At 39.5% G+C, this 16694-nt stretch overlaps 1 protein-coding gene across 2 annotated transcripts in view; it reads right to left on the bottom strand.

The window, feature by feature from the left end:
- Positions 1 to 16694, bottom strand: part of LOC122640464 (transcription factor tau subunit sfc1-like) — a 43434-nt gene that overhangs the window by 18728 nt on the left and 8012 nt on the right. For both annotated transcript variants that reach the window (XM_043833670.1, XM_043833669.1), the window contains exons 5-8: positions 16342 to 16408; positions 11166 to 11208; positions 9882 to 10053; positions 9615 to 9713 (exon numbers count right to left, since the gene is read on the bottom strand). In XM_043833670.1, the coding sequence (XP_043689605.1) occupies positions 9615 to 9713; positions 9882 to 10053; positions 11166 to 11208; positions 16342 to 16408 (381 nt within the window). The remainder of the gene's footprint in view (positions 1 to 9614; positions 9714 to 9881; positions 10054 to 11165; positions 11209 to 16341; positions 16409 to 16694) is intronic.

Raw genomic sequence — 16694 nt, forward strand, 5'->3', positions numbered from 1 at the left:
TTTGGACAACATGTGCAGCTCATTGTATAGATCTAATGTTCAAGGACGTAGGAGAATTGCCAAAAGTCCAGCAGATGATTGGTAATGCAAGGAAGATTACCAACTTTATTTATAATCACAGTTGGGTTTTGGAATTGATGAGGAGGTGCACAAAAGGGGATTTAGTGAGGCCTGCAACCACAAGATTTGCAACAAATTATATAGCAATTGATAGCCTCATTTCCCGTAAGGATAGGCTGCTTAAGATGTTCACCTCTTCTGACTGGTTGACTAACAGTTATGCAAGGTCTGAAATTGGGAGATATGTTCAAGATCTTGTCATCTCCTTAAGGTTTTGGGATATGATGAGCAGACTTGATAATAATATGAGGCCACTCTTTTGTCTTCTTCGAGAGGTTGATGGGGATAAGAAGCAGACCATGGGTAAGATGATAGAGGCCATGGAATTAGTTAAGAAGAAGATACATGAGAATAGCCCAACATCAAACAAGAAGTATTTAAAAATTCTAAATAAGCGATGGGAAAAAATGTTGGTTCAAGATGTTCATCGGGCAGGTAATCTTATAACTCATCCTTATGTAGATGACTTTGGTTTCATTTTAAACACTAAGTTACTATTCATTTATTAGTATTCTAGGTTTCCAACCATCAACTACAAACCATGTGCAACATATTATTTGAATCCGGATATTCAATACACCAATAATATAGGGTGTAGACTGGATCTATTGGAAGCCCTAAAGAGAGTTGTCAACAGATTAGAGCCAGATGTGGCCAAGGCCACACTTGCCATGGAAGAGGTTAGTAATACATTAATGTATACAAAGATTGAGACCAAGAATTTATCATAGAACAGTTTCAGTGGTTAACTAATTTTTTTTTTTTTTTTTTTTGATGAATAAAAATTTCATTAACAATAAGAAAGAACTACAAAGGACCGCCGAAAGGGGGAAAGAAAAAGGAAAAGACATACAAAAATACACAAGCAGCCCCTACCTCAAGAAGAGGAGGAAGAAGGCTGGAGAGAGGAAGAGGGAAATCCCGAGGACACAACAATATACCTGTTCCTTGGGGAATCAGAACAAACAAACTGAACAGAAGAAAGCTTTGTTCTAATATCAAAAGAAATGGCGTCCCAAATCTGTTTAAGAGACCTAGAGTTAGAGGTCCATTTCTTGATGTTACGCTCCATCCATAACAACAATATGCCTGTTCCTTGGGGAATCAAAACAAACAAACTGAACAGAAGAAAGCTTTGTTCTAATATCAAAAGAAATGGCGTCCCAAATCTGTCTAAGAGACTTAGAGTTAGAGGTCCATTTCCTGATGTTACGCTCCATCCATATGTGGTTGATGACAGTGCAAAAAGCAAGCTTCCCCACAGTGTCGCAAATGGAAGAACCACCAAAAGTCATGTCAACCCAAATCCATTCTCGATCAAAAGAAAGGATTATCCTTCGACGAGGCCAGCATTTATTGAGAATACCTTGCCAAATGGAGTGGGGGAAAGGATAATCAAAAAAGAGATGATCTATGTCCTCCACAGCATTCCAACAAAGGCAGCATTGAGGGGAGACCTGGATCTGCCGATGGTGAAGAAAGGATTGCGTTGGAAGGCAATTAGATAGAGCTCTCCAGGCTGTAAATCAATGCCTAGGGATATGGTATTTGAACCAGAGGACCTCTGGCCCTGACAAGATTCCAGACAGATTTGGAGTTGAAGAGACCTGAAGATGCAGGAATCCAGAAAACACAATCATCCCTCCCAAAGGGTCTTCTAGTAATGGAAGGCAAAACATCCCACACTGAGTTGAGAACTGGATGAGGAGAGTGGGGAGGATCCCAATCATTTTCAGAAATGATGTCAGCTACCATGGAGTTCTTGTTCAAGCCACAACTATAGATAACTCTAGAGGGGACAATGTGGTGCAAAATTCCCATAGGCAAACATTAGTTTTTGAACTAATATTTTAATACCTCTCTAGGCTAAGTATTTTCGGGAGGCCACCCATGGTTTTGCTGATAGAATGACTATCCATGCTAGGGGCACATAACGCCCAGATAAGTTAGGTTTAATAATTTATTATGTTACTGAAAATTTGTTTCAAATTTTTGTCTATTAATATTTCATTTATTATTGTGCAGTTAATTGGTGGCTCAATTATGGGGGTACTAGTGCTCCACACTTAACAACAATTGCAATTCAGGTGTTATCCCTAATAGCATCCTCTAGTGGCTGTGATTGTAACTGGAGTACATTCGGGTTGATACACAACAAACCCCGCAATCGTCTCAGTTATTCAAAGTCGGAGAAGTTAGTCTATGTCCATTACAATATGAAGATGAAGTTGAACTATTTAAAGTTGGAAAGAGAAGGGGATGAAGTAGATGTCAACCCAATCAACATCAACCATCTACTTGACGAAGAAGATCCAGTTAGAGCATGGACAGAGGACACCGATAAGGTATTGGTGATGGATCAGTTAAGTGAGGATCGCCAGAGAACCACACCTGATCCAATCATAGAGAACATCATTCGACAATTTGATGACGATGAAACACAGGCACCATCACAAGAACAAGATCCTAATGTTGAAGAGGATGTCAGTGACCCTGGCGAAGGTTTAATTAGGAGGACGAGGTCAGGTCATCTGTATGGAGGAACTCAACAAGATCTTGATGATGATGATTAAGGCGACGATGGTGATGGTGATGGTGATGCTGATGCTGATGCTGATGGTGATGGTGATGGTGATGCTGATGCTGATGATGATGGTGGTGGTGATGGTGGTGGTCGTGGTGGTCGTGGGGCTTCACAATATTATGTTGGGATGCAGTACACATGTGAGGCAGGATAAACACATCGATGCAACTCCAAGAAGGAAGAAGAAGAAGAAGAAGTCCTGAAATTAGGGCTTGAATAGGGAGCCATAGATTAGGATTTATTATTTTCCATACTTAGTTTATTTTCTTGTTTTTAGATTGAACCGGTTTACAATTGGTTGCATCCAATTGGTTCAATGGGTCTAATTTAGGTGAAGTGTTCCTATTGGTTAATAGGTTCTTATATCCTATTGGCTAATATGGAATCTACTTTAAATTAGTTGTTTTTAAGTTAGATTCTTTTATTTTAAGTTAGTAGGGGTAGTTAGGACATTTACTATTTTAATTTAATTAAGTTAGATTAGATCTCTCCCTTCCACGATTTTAGAAGGAAGAGACATCAATTTATACTAGGATTTGGCTTAGGTCTTTATTATAAATAAAGTAGATCGTGGAGGGCTCCCCGACAGATTATTTGAATTAAAAAAAACAGATTTCGTGGCTGCCTTTGCTGTTGTTCCTTGCTCCCTTGTGTGAGTGTGCATCCTTGTGGACTTCAAGGTGGAAGGGTGGGTGGATTCCTGTGACTCTTTACGCCGTGACGGCTAGGAGGATCTCTCTCTTTGAAGGTGGCTTCATCCTTCATCATCCAAGTTGCTGCTGGTGGAATCCTGTGGTAAGTTTGAACTTTCAATTATGTTTTTACCTTCCATCTCCTTCCCATTCAATCCTTTAATTTTCTGTTTGATTGCATAAACCCTAGTACTTTAAATTCTGTCTAGCCATATCCTATCATCAAAATCCCTTCAAAATTCAGATATAGCATCCTTATCCCAACCCTTTCATTCGATCCAGCTTTGGGCTTGATCAGATCTGTTCAAACCCTAAAATCCCCTAACTCCATTAAACCCCAAAACCCTAAAATTCCAGATTCAGCACTTCTAACCATCAAAACCCTCCCATATTTGGATCGAGCCTTCCCTTCCCTGTTTAGTAAACTCGATCCCAAGCCCAGCCCCGAAATCCCACTTTAAACCCTAATTTTAGTAGTTTTCCTAATTTCTAAAACCCGAAACCCTAACCCTAATTCTGCAGGAATTTTAAACTGAACCAAATCCTTTTTTTTTTTTATATCATAATAGTCCCCTAGGCCTGCTGATCATTACCCTATATTACTTTCATCCATAACCCTAGCCTAAACCCTAGATTTGCCCAAACAGCCCCAAATCTACCCCAAACAGCAGACTTGATCAGAATCTGATTTCACCTGGCTCCTAGTAGGATTATCTCCTATTCTAGGACTACATTAACTTGGTATTAGAGCCATGGATGAACATGGCAATCCGGTGCTGCCACAACCACCTGACCCTGTGGCAGCAATGTTAGAGATGTTTCAGAAATTTACTGCTGACCAGAAGACCTTAATTGAAGACTTTAGAGTTGAACAGAGAGTTGTGGCTGAGAGGCTACAAGTAATTGAGCATAGACAACTCACACTTAATGGGGACAGCAATGTACCCATAGAAGAAGACAGGTACCAACTCCATTCAGTGGTACAGAGACTGCCTGACAGAGATGGGAGCCCCAGAGATGACTACAGGGGTTATAGAGATGGACACAGAGGTCCCAGGGACAGATTCAGGACTGACCGAGATGACAAGGATGATAGAGATTATTATAGAGATCGTCGGGACAGACCTAGACATGCCCGTGAACCTTCTCAGGAACACAGAGATCACCACCGAGGCTACAGAGACAGAGATAGAGAAGACCGGGACAGAGACAGAGGTCGGCAGCCTACTTTTGAGGAGTATATGAGGTCCTACTTCACTGGAGACTAGGGTACTAATCGACGCTATACAGGCAACCAAAAAGTGAAGCTTGAGCTGAAAGAATTCGATGGTAACTCTGACTCCCAGGTATTTTATGATTGGCTTGCTGCAATAGAAGATTATTTCGACTGGTATGATCTATCTGAAGAAGGGAAAATGAAGTTAGTCCGTGCTAAACTTGTCGGACCTGCACGTGAGTGGTGGAGAACTACTAAAAGAGAGATGGACTTTAATAGTACTGCACCCCGCACTTGGGAAGACATGAAATATGACCTAAGCAAGCAATACTTACCTAGGCACTTCAGGCCTCAGTTGCAGGATAAATTCAACTCCCTCCGCCAAGGAACCATGACTGTAACTAAGTACATGAGGCAATTCGATGCTCTTTCTTCTCGCACTAGCATTAGGGAGGAGGGCATCCAAATGCTTTCCATGTTCAGGTTGGGTCTGTCAAGTGAGATCATCAGGACAATTGGGGTAGTTGACGTTGCAGACGTTCGAAATTGTTTTGAAAAGACCTTGAAAGCAGAGGAGTTATTAGCTTCAAGTAAACAGCCGGGGTCTACCTCCAAGCCGGCCTACATCAATAATAGCACCTCAAAACAAGGTTCCTCCATAGGCAACATCTCTCGCCCTGCTGTTCCCCCACGTGTGGATGATAAGGGCAAAGCTCCTATGGGCCGAAATGACCCCTTTACTTGTTATTACTGTCAAGACAAGGGACATATTGCTGGGGACTGCCCACACAAGAAGAAGCCTATCAATGTGGCTGAAAAAGAAGAAGTTCAAGGTGAAGATGAAGACCAAGGCGGCACTCATATTCATGCACTCCCTCCTAATGATGATGCTGATTATTTTGATCATGATGACTCACGAGGTGTTCATATGGTACTTCAAGAGGCTGCTGCCCAGCCAGAATTCCAGCCTTCTTCATCCGTCAAAGAGCTGCTGTCCGCATACAAGCTTGAACCATCCGTTGAAGATAAGCTGAAGAAACTTGATCTTGATTTGGAAGACCATTCGGTGATCTCCAGCCATTCATCGGGGATAAATGATTTCAAGACGGGGACAGTTGATGCAGCTCCAAGAAGGAAGAAGAAGAAGAAGAAGCCCTGAAATTAGGGCTTGAATAGGGAGCCATAGATTAGGATTTATTATTTTCCATACTTAGTTTATTTTCTTGTTTTTAGATTGAACCGGTTTACAATTGGTTGCATCCAATTGGTTCAATGGGTCTAATTTAAGTGAAGTGTTCCTATTGGTTAATAGGTTCTTATATCCTATTGGCTAATATGGAATCTACTTTAAATTAGTTGTTTTTAAGTTAGATTCTTTTATTTTAAGTTAGTAGGGGTAGTTAGGACATTTACTGTTTTAATTTAATTAAGTTAGATTAGATCTCTCCCTTCCACGATTTTAGAAGGAAGAGACATTAATTTGTACTAGGATTTGGCTTAGGCCTTTATTATAAATAAAGTAGATCGTGGAGGGCTCCCCGACAGATTATTTGAATTTAAAAAAACAGATTTCGTGGCTGCCTTTGCTGCTGTTCCTTGCTCCCTTGTGTGAGTGTGCATCCTTGTGGACTTCAAGGTGGAAGGGTGGGTGGATTCCTGTGACTCCTTACGCTGTGACGGCTGGGTGGATCTCTCTCTTTGAAGGTGGCTTCATCCTTCATCATCCAAGCTGTGCTGGTGGAATCCTGTGGTAAGTTTGAACTTTCAATTCTGTTTTTACCTTCCATCTCCTTCCCATTCAATCCTTTAATTTTCTGTTTGATTGCATAACCCTAGTACTTTAAATTCTGTCCCGCCATATCCTATCATCAAAATCCCTTCAAAATTCAGATATAGCATCCTTATCCCAACCCTTTCATTCGATCCAGCTTTGGGCTTGATCAGATCTGTTCAAACCCTAAAATCCCCCAACTCCATTAAACCCCAAAACCCTAAAATTCTAGATTCAGCACTTCTAACCATCAAAACCCTCCCATATTTGGATCGAGCCTTCCCTTCCCTGTTTGGTAAACTCGATCCCAAGCCCAGCCCCTAAATCCCACTTTAAACCCTAATTTTAGTAGTTTTCCTAATTTCTAAAACCCGAAACCCTAACCCTAATTCTGCAGGAATTTTAAACTGAACCAAATCCTTTTTTTTTTTTTATCATAATAGTCCCCTAGGCCTGCTGATCCTTACCCTATATTACTTTCATCCATAACCCTAGCCTAAACCCTAGATTTGCCCAAACAGCCCCAAATCTGCCCCAAACAGCAGACTTGATCAGAATCTGATTTCACCTGGGTCCTAGTAGGATTATCTCCTATTCTAGGACTACATTACACATGCTACCCAAGATACTGATCAAGGTGGTCGCCATCAGACTTACAGCCGGAAGGGCAAGCGTTCCCACAATCCACATGATAGTGATGTGCTTATGAGTGGCATGGAGTCACTTATTATTAGTTCATATCATGTTGGTGCTTCATCAGACCCTGGGCATTATGCGTCAGGTTCTTCTTCGGGCCATGGACATGGGGCTTCTGTAGGGTATAGAAGTTATGGATATGGAGAAGCACAATTTACAAAAATAAAGGTGATATCCAGAGCTGCAAAAACTAAAGAAACATAAAACTAATGAGTTACACTATGGAACTTTGGGAGAAGGTTATTGAAGCCCGTTTGAGAAGAGAGACTCATATCTCGGTGAACTAGTTTGGTTTCATGCCAAGTAGATCCAGGCTCATGGAAAGGTATAGAGATAGTAAGAAGGATCTCTATATGGTCTTCATTGACCTGGAAAAAGCCTATGACCGAGTCCCTAGAGATTTAATCCAGCATACTCTGGTAAAGAGAGGAGTACGAAGTAAATATGTGCAGGTAATTAAAGATATGTATGAGAGTGGGGTGACCAGTGTAAGATCAGTGAGAGGGCAGGGCAAGGAATTCTCAATTACGATTGGGTTACATCAGGGGTCCACCTTAAGCCCTTATCTATTTGCACTTATCATGGACGAACTAACCAAGAGCATTCAAGACGAGGTCCCATGGTGTATGCTCTTCGCCAATGATATCGTTCTGGTGGATGAGACAAAAGAAGGGATTAACGCTAAGTTAGAGCTATGGAGATCAACCTTGGAAACAAGAGGCCTTAACATTAGTAGAACAAAGACAGAGTATATGATGTGCAATTTGTCACACTATGATGGATACTGATACGGTGCAAATTGAGGAAAGAGAGATACCGCAAAGTAACTATTTTAGATATTTGGGGTTTATCATAAATAAAGAAAGTGACATAGTGGATGATGTTTCACAGAGAATTAAAGTGGGATGGATGAACTGGAGAGGTGCGTCCGGAGTGTTGTGTGACCGACGTATTCCTTTAAAGCTTAAAGGAAAATTCTATAAGACTGTTGTTCGACTGGCCTGATGTATGGGACAGAATGTTGGGCAGTTAAGAAGTGTCATATTAATAAGCTCTGTGTACCAGAGATGAGGATGTTAAGATGGATGTGTGGGAAAACAATGAAGGATAAAGTACAAAATGAACATATTAGATCGGACTTGGGAGTAGCCCCGATCAATGACAAACTACGAGAGAGCCGTTTAAGGTGGTATGGTCATATTCAACGGAGGCCTAGTGATGCCCCAGTAAGGAGGAGTGATATGATTCCGATTGAAGGAGCTAAAAGAGCTACGGGCAAACCTAAAATGACCATAGGAGAAGTGGTGAGGAAGGACATGTATAGGTTAGGGCTTGCTCCAAGTATGACCTCAGACAGAGCCTATTAGAGGTCAAGGATCCAAGTCGCAGACCCCATTTAGTTGAGATTCTCCTGGCGAGCTGGGCTATGCCTCTTTCCACTTACTATCTTTCATCTTTCATCATTCATTTTTCTATTTATTACCCATTTTTTATTCGTCCTTTTCCTTTTTCGTCTCTCATCTCTTTTCCCATCTTTTCTTTCCTTTTTTTGGTTAAAACTCTATTTTCCGTACTTTGTTTTGTTTGGATCCATGTAGCCGACCCCATTAAGTTGGGATAAGGCTGAGTTTGTTGTTGTTGTTGTTGTTGTCTCCTGGTGTCTCCCTCTCTCTTTGATTCACCCCCCCCCCCCCCCCAATCCGAGGGTTGGGCCTGGTTCTTCCTTGTAATGCCATTTTTGTAATTTTTCTTCTTTCTCCCCTGTTTCCTGGGGCTCGTTGTATCTTTCTCTCCTTTTGGTAATGAATTTTTTATTCACCCAAAAAAATCTAAGTTGCTAGTTTTGGTGGCTACATCCTACGATCCTAGATTACATGAGGTTTTCTAATTCTAATCCCTTAGGTGATTAGAATACCCCATTATCCACTTTACATAAAGCCTTTAATAATGAAAAGCATCACAACCTTTATTAATGAAAAATCTAATGAGTGATGGTTTCAAAGGTATCTTTTTAAATAAAAAAAAACTAGTTTTGTCAATCCAAATATGCTATTTGACAATGGAAGGGAAAAACTAAGCAACAAAACACTTTTTCTTTATTCATTTGGAATGGGTTGCAGATATTATGTCTTTCTCTTGGATGTAATAATTGATTTTTAAATTTTAAATGCAGGCAATTAGGTAAAAACCTCAACTTAAATGTATATTGACGTATTTTTGGTCCCACATTTTCCAAATCTAAACATTCAAAACCTGTTTTCTGTTTCCAATTTATTTTCCATTAATGTTTGACCAGATTTTTTACCGCACAGTTCAAATTCTGAGTAGTTTTCTGTTTTTTTTTTTGTTTTTTTCTTTCTGTGCCCATTTTAACTAACTACAGATGAGACACTTTGAGTAAGGATGTAGGCCAGGTTATGTGACAGTCCAATAGAACTTTTAAAATGATGAATAAATATGGAATTATGCTACAAGGCAAAATAGAAGGGGGACAAAATTATACAAGTTTAAAAGATTGTTAAGTATAGGTCTTACTTTCGAGATTCAGGATCTTTACGAGGGTCATATCCTTTTCTAATCCAGAATAGGCGGAATGGTCCAGTTGAAAAGTAGTACGCAGTTCTAAAGAGAAGCCTGCACAAATCAAGTATCACAACCAAACTGACGCATGACTAATACAAATAACAACATAAATCCTACAAATAACAATAGAAATCCACATTCCATACAGTTTTCATTTCTATCCCCATTATAAAACAAGAAAGCAAAGAATAGAAAAGGGAAACTGTTCATGGAGAAGACCTTTTAAGCAAATGGGCACCAAAATCTAGGCCTTCATCATGCAAACGGTGAGTCAGGGAATGTCTGTGCCAAATAGGACGCTCATCAAACAATTTAGCAACTGCCATCTGCCAGTGCCAGTGCCCTTTGCCTTGGGGTATAAATTCTTCCCAGTGGAATTTCTTGGGTACCTGTATGTATTTTAAGCACCACAAATGGGGGAGAAAGAATGCAACCAGTACTCATCAATTTTTTTTAAAGGTAAGTATAAGTCACGGACTATTTTAGTGAAAACCATAATCTTGACAATCACTGTTTCCTCCACTACGAATAAGCCAGATCTCCATTCAAAATGGAAGAAATATCAATGGAATGGTGCTAAAAAAATGATTGTCTTCTGCTCAAGTGAAAAAAATAAATGAGTGAGGAGACAATGGTACTTATGACATAAACCAGTTACCGACAAAAGAAAGCACTTTGACTGATTACAATAAAAGAATAGGCCTCATGGTTATTTGGTGAGATGAACAGGGTGACTCAGGGCGAGAACAATGGGCGCACTTATGTCTTTTTAATGAATTTAAACTCCTAGAAGGTCTTTCAGTGGAGGGGAGGCACATGCCAAGGATTTCTTCTTGTAATCATTAATGGAGATAGGACAATTATGCTTCCAAAAATAAAAATGAAGTGGAGGAATCTTTGGAGGAACCCAGTTACAGGACTCTTGCAGTATCTCAAGGGTGATTCCTCAAAGGCTATACTAGAGAATAAAAGACATTACAGATCATAAATCACAGGAGGGAAAGACATTGTGAAAAGATTACTGCTATTATGAATGATGGAAGGATATCACACGAGGAATTTCAAACATTTTTGTCATATGAAAATTTAAATATTGAAATACAATTATGAATTAGAAAGAAAACCAAATTAAAAACTTAGGATGCTGATTGCTATGAATTAATACATGGTGGCATGGGCTGTATTCAGAGGTGATAAATTTAATTTGGCTAGAGCTGACCTCACAGAAACGATCTCAAAGTTGGCTCACAGGCCCAACTGAGCACATAACATGGGATATGGGCATTGAAAACCCTCATTAAAGGAGGGGAGGAAAAAAAATAAACATGATTTTATCTGCTGTGATTACTGATTAGACTGTGAGGTTAGCCTTTTCGATCTATTATTCTTCTCCTTATGTCCTTGGAATTCTTCAAAGAAGAAAGAATTTAAATTGTATACACAGTAACATAAAATAATAAATGTGATAAGTTTGATTAACATCTATTGAAACAAGGAGGATATCTTTGATGCCAAAATCAACGGCAAGACATGGCTCAATATCCATCTGCATGAAAAGAAAATAACAAATGAGTCAATTTAAATTTTGTAAACCTTAAAAATCTGAAGGGAAATGAAAGAAAATATGCAAATGGAACATTTTACAAATATGGATGATTTTTTAAAGAGATGTGGTCCTGAATGATCAACCCAAGAATCCTTTCAATCTGAGATTTAGACATTGGCTAAAACTACTTAAACATTCCTTCAACTAGGAGTTGAAATAGCTAAAGAAGGGGGGAAATCTAAAGACTGACTGTTCCTACTCAGACAAAAACAACTACAAGACCTTAAAACAGATAAGAAGTAACACAAGTGGGAAAGTTAGCCATAGGATCAGACTGCCATTACCATCGCAGGAAGACCATAGTATGGGTATAACTGTCAGAATTTGAGCTGTAACTGAGGGACAGATCAAGAGTTCCATAGGTTTGAAGTCTGATGCAATAAACTCCAAAACAGTATACCCGCAGGTCATGTTCTTGAGTCTACAGCCAGAAATCGATGGCACAACAGTAGTCAGTAGCACAGTCTTATGACGACCAGCAGTCTCAATGGAGGAGTAAACAAGGCCTTCGATTCTTTTCTGATGTAGGTGCAGAACAAAGAAATAGATTGAAGAAAGAAGGGGATAGGATTGGGTCTCTCACCCACGGCCTCTCACCGCATTAGAGTCTCACACCAATGGCATCTCACCATACTCTCTCACAGCACATAAACCACAAACTATGTTTTTTTTCTTCTTAAAACTCAAATCATGGGCTAGGCTGCTCTCTTCCCTTTATTTATAATAGAAACATGGATTAGAAAATAGGAAGTGTTCGCTACCAAGTAGCTTACAACCAAAATAGAAACTTCCTGTAAAATCTAGTTGCCATACATCAAAATAGAAACTCCTATTATAGAGAACAAAACAAAAATAGTAACAAACTGACCGTTTGAAGAAAGGAAGGATCCCAAAGAATCGATCTTTCTTTTAATTGTTGAATCTCTCTTTGATTGATCAATGTGTGATATTCCAAAACCTCATTACTAATGGAATCGAAACGATCTCTGGATTGATCAGAAGATCCTTTCAATTGGCTAGAATCCCTTACTTGAACGAAAATAGATCTTGTGGAATCATATTGAATATTTGACGATACATTCCGTACCTTGCTAAAAAACCAATCCTTGCTTACCAACCACACATTATCTAACCAAATCCAATTCTCACTAGATGCGTTCCTCAAAAAATCTGATTCGTGCGGATTCTTCCCCCAACTAATGAAGAGATCGAAACTACCTAAGATTCTATTGCAAGAAAATAAAGTATCCTTTCTAAAACTGAAAATAGAAACTAAACTATGGCAGCATTAGGATCTTTCTCCACTTGATATCTCCAATGGGTGCACACCTAAAAAGCAATCCCACACAAGGCAAATATGGGCTGTGACACTGTTCATGTGAACAGTGTTTTGCATGTAATTCATTCTCCACCAGCTGTCATGGGGCCCACTCGAGATCTGAAAATATCTCCTTCAGCTGCTGGCTCAATATCCTCTTAATAGTTTGCTCGATATGAATAGAATCATAGAATAGGACAAAATAGGCTGGATCGATAGCCAAACTATGGGCCAGTTGTGAACCATTTTGGAGCCCCAATCGAGAACTTGGACTACATCAGATTGGCTGGAATGCAGCGATGTGTTGGTATCCCAGAATCATTAATAGCGCCTGTAGCACCTCTATGGAAAGAGACGAGACCTCCTATCAAGGCGACAGAATTTGAGGTCAAGGTTCCCAATGAAGAAATTCCTGCCGTGTGTGATACAAAGGAAGAGTCAATTCCTACTGTAGAAGCTAACATTGAAGAGGAGATTGAAGCACCAACTAAGCTTATGGAGAATCACCAAGAAGACCCCAAAGAGTTCAACATTGCACCGGCGTTTGAAGAGGTGGAGGTCAAGGATCCAATGGAAGAAGACAATATGGGAATGGTGATCCAATCCAAATCTGATATCAAGGTTGGTCACGTGGAATTCATTATGCCACCTGAATTTTTGAAAGAACGGGAGCCACGACTCCAAAACTACATTCCAAATGTCAAGGAGTTGCCAGAATTCTACTACGGATTGAAGACAAACGTCCACCAAAACTCATGGAAGAGTTTTTCTTAAGGGGGGGGGGGGGATTGATGCAGTATCGATACATCAATGGGGCTCCAAATCAGGTCTGAATCTGGGCCATAATCTTGATTTATTAAATCCCATCAATCAATCATGTTCAAACCAATATTCTGGCCATATATAACAGGGATCGACCAGCAACCTTATTTGGGGATATCGGCCAGTGTTAAAGAAAGAATTATTTTCCAGATTTATTTAGCCCTTGACTTGCTGATTTAAGGAGAAGATCATTTCCAGATTCCGTCCAGCTGTGTGAGATCTTTTGGGGAAGAAATAGCTTGCGGTAGGACTTAAGAAGCCCAATATGGACTTGTGTTTGGACAGCCTGCATAGGCTATTTTCTAGGAAGATTGGTTCCAGTTTCATGTGGGTCTAATGCCAGCAAGATGGAGATAACTTTGAAGATTGATTACCAATGCATGGAGTGTTTGACAGTTTCGTTAGTCTTAGATTTTAGGAAAGATTTGTTACTTAAGTAGGGGGTTTTGTTAGTTAATAGGTTTACTTTTATGTAATCAGAATTAAAAGCTATGTAGGATAAGTTTCCTATTTTATTTGGGCTTTATTTTGCAACCGATTAGAGGGGATTTTATTTCTAGAGGTTGTCTTAGGTTGTAATTGAGTTTTATTACATAAAGAGCATGGGGGCTGGACAGCATAGCCAACGAGTTTGAGAAAATATGAGTTTTGGTCAGTTTGAACATGGTGCTGTGAGATGCAGTGAGGTGAGAGACCTATGAATGGGTGAGAGGCCCGGGAGAGAGTGAGAGGCTCGATCCAACCTAGCCAATCTTTGTTTCTATCTTCATCTTTTTTATTCCAATCAATATCTGTGAATGAGAACTGCTAGCTATTTAATACTCAATCAAGTGTGATTTGCCACTGCAGGAACCATCACTCAATTGGTACCACAGTAATGTAAGACTAGAATACTAGTCCCAACTAACCCACAAAACCAAAATAGTAACAAAGGACAGAATTAGAAAGTCAGGGTTTCAAAACAAACCAGCCATGAGAAGGCAGCCAAACTTGGATCAAATGGTGCTTGTATGGCGAAGAAACACTACTGAAAATCTCACTTGAATCTGATGGTTGAATTGGAAGATATGGCAGCAACACCAAAATAGAAAGTTAAGCCTTGCAAGCCAAACCAACCTTCAGCTTGGGCTCAAATCTGGATCGAGTAGAGGTCTTGCTGAGGGGAGGCTCTGCTGCAATTTTGATGTGGTTCGACAGACAGATGAAGTTATGATGGTGGAATGAAAATAAAAGGTTTTTGGCTATGGGATAAACCAGCCAATAGAATAGGCTAGAACTGGGATCAAATGGGGTGGTTGGTGGTGTGACTCTATACTCCAAAACCCAGCAGCTTGTGATGTAAGGTTGTGAAGTTATGGGGCTCTGAAGTTGCAGCAACAATCAACTCGCAGGACAGCAGCAGTCTTCAATTGAATGGAAATAGCAGCAGCAACAGCTTTGTATATGCTTGGAGAATAGCAGCAGTCTTCTATGGATCTTCACAGCACTAGTGTTGATCTAAGGGGAAGCAGCAGCAGTTGTTGCAGGCACAGATTAGTAGCAGCAGTACTAAAGGAGATCGAGCAGGATAAGAAAAGAGAAGGGAGAAGAAGATAGAAGAAAGGGGGTAGGGGAATGGCTCTCTCAACCTGGGTCTCTCACCCACAGCTATCCCAGCTGTTGAAACCTGGAATTTCTCCCATAACCGATGGCAACATCGCCTGAAATTTCTATTCTCCAAAATCTGTTGTTTCCTTACAATAGGGGGCCTATTAATAGCTTAGGCAAGCTTACAATAAAAATAGAAACTTTTTAAAATAGAAAGTAGAGAAATAGAAACTACTAAAACATAACTAAAATTAGAAACTACTAGACTTTATAGTTCAGCCACATGCAAGAATAACTAAAATAGAAACTAATAGATCTAGTAACTAAGTACTACTAAGAAAATAGTAACAAAAAATCAGATCTTCAAGTCTTCTAGCAACCGATCCTCTTTCTTGTCAAAGCTTGGATTCTCATGTGGTCTCCATCAAGTATCTTCTAATAATATTCTCACCAAGGCAAAATAAGGGGCTGTGACCTTGTTCACGTGAACAGTATTTTGGCCTGTTTTTCTTAATGTGTTGTCCTACATCACACAGTCATACATCGATCTTGTTGGTTCTTAGTTGAACTAGCTTCTACATTATCTTCTCAACTCTGATATATTACGTATGTCTATAAATACCCTACAATCACATGCCTATGTACCTTTTGGCGAGGGGCCTACCAGTGGATGGGCACTCAACAAACTCACTCAGGCCTCACAACCTAGTTGATCCCCTTATACATAAGGTTCACACTATTCATTACAGATTGATGTCACTCCCAAGATCACCTTATATTGTTAAAAGATAAGAAAGAGGAAGAGCATAAAGCAAAGATATATGAACGAAACTTTATAGCTATATAATCAACTCAAATAAGCCTTATCACAACAAAATGGGGTTGACAAAGAAAATCTTGTTTTTACATTGAACTCCATTTTAAATACAACAACTCAGCCTTATCCCAACTAAAATGGGGTTGGCTATTCAACTCCATTTTAAATCTTATCTCTTTTTCAGTTAATACATACTATCTCCGAAAGAAGAGATTCTGACTCCTAGACAAGGGTTTTTTTTTTTAAAGCATCTTAATCACTTTAAAAATGTTGTTCGTAGATTACTATTAGAGGAAGGCAAAAGAATCACTAACAGTTGAAGAAATAACAAGAAAGTTCTATGGTTAGGCATGTCCTATATTAGAATTATGAATGTTTGAAGTAGTTTATTCTAGTTAACACTTGAATCCGATACACAAACCAACTTCTTAATAGAATTCAAGCCTTGTTCATGAGGTATAAGTTTAGCATTGTTCCAAACACCTATAAACAAGAACATCCTATAATTTCAGCTAACATAAGCATTTACCTCCCAACGGTGTTGCACAACTCCCTCCTTCTTCTTTTTCAAACTCAATGCAGCCGGTGGTCTTAAACTGAAGACATCATGAAAAAACGAAAAAGCAGATCAAAAAGGGAAGAAAAAATTAACAGTTGCCAAGGACGCTATATTATGTCATGAGGGCAGTAGACAGGATCTTTCTCTTCAGGAGACTGAAAATATTGTTACCATAAGTGCTTAACAAATTTCTCCAATTTCTCCAACTTACAGTTGACCCCACTTCCAATGCATTAAGTGAGGGCAACTGTTAAGTTATACTAACCTTTTCAAAAAAAATTAAATCAGAATAATTACAATTTGCCATGTGTTCCATAATAAGA

The sequence above is a fragment of the Telopea speciosissima genome, chromosome 9, assembly GCF_018873765.1.
Source record: "Telopea speciosissima isolate NSW1024214 ecotype Mountain lineage chromosome 9, Tspe_v1, whole genome shotgun sequence".
Taxonomy (NCBI): domain Eukaryota; kingdom Viridiplantae; phylum Streptophyta; class Magnoliopsida; order Proteales; family Proteaceae; genus Telopea; species Telopea speciosissima.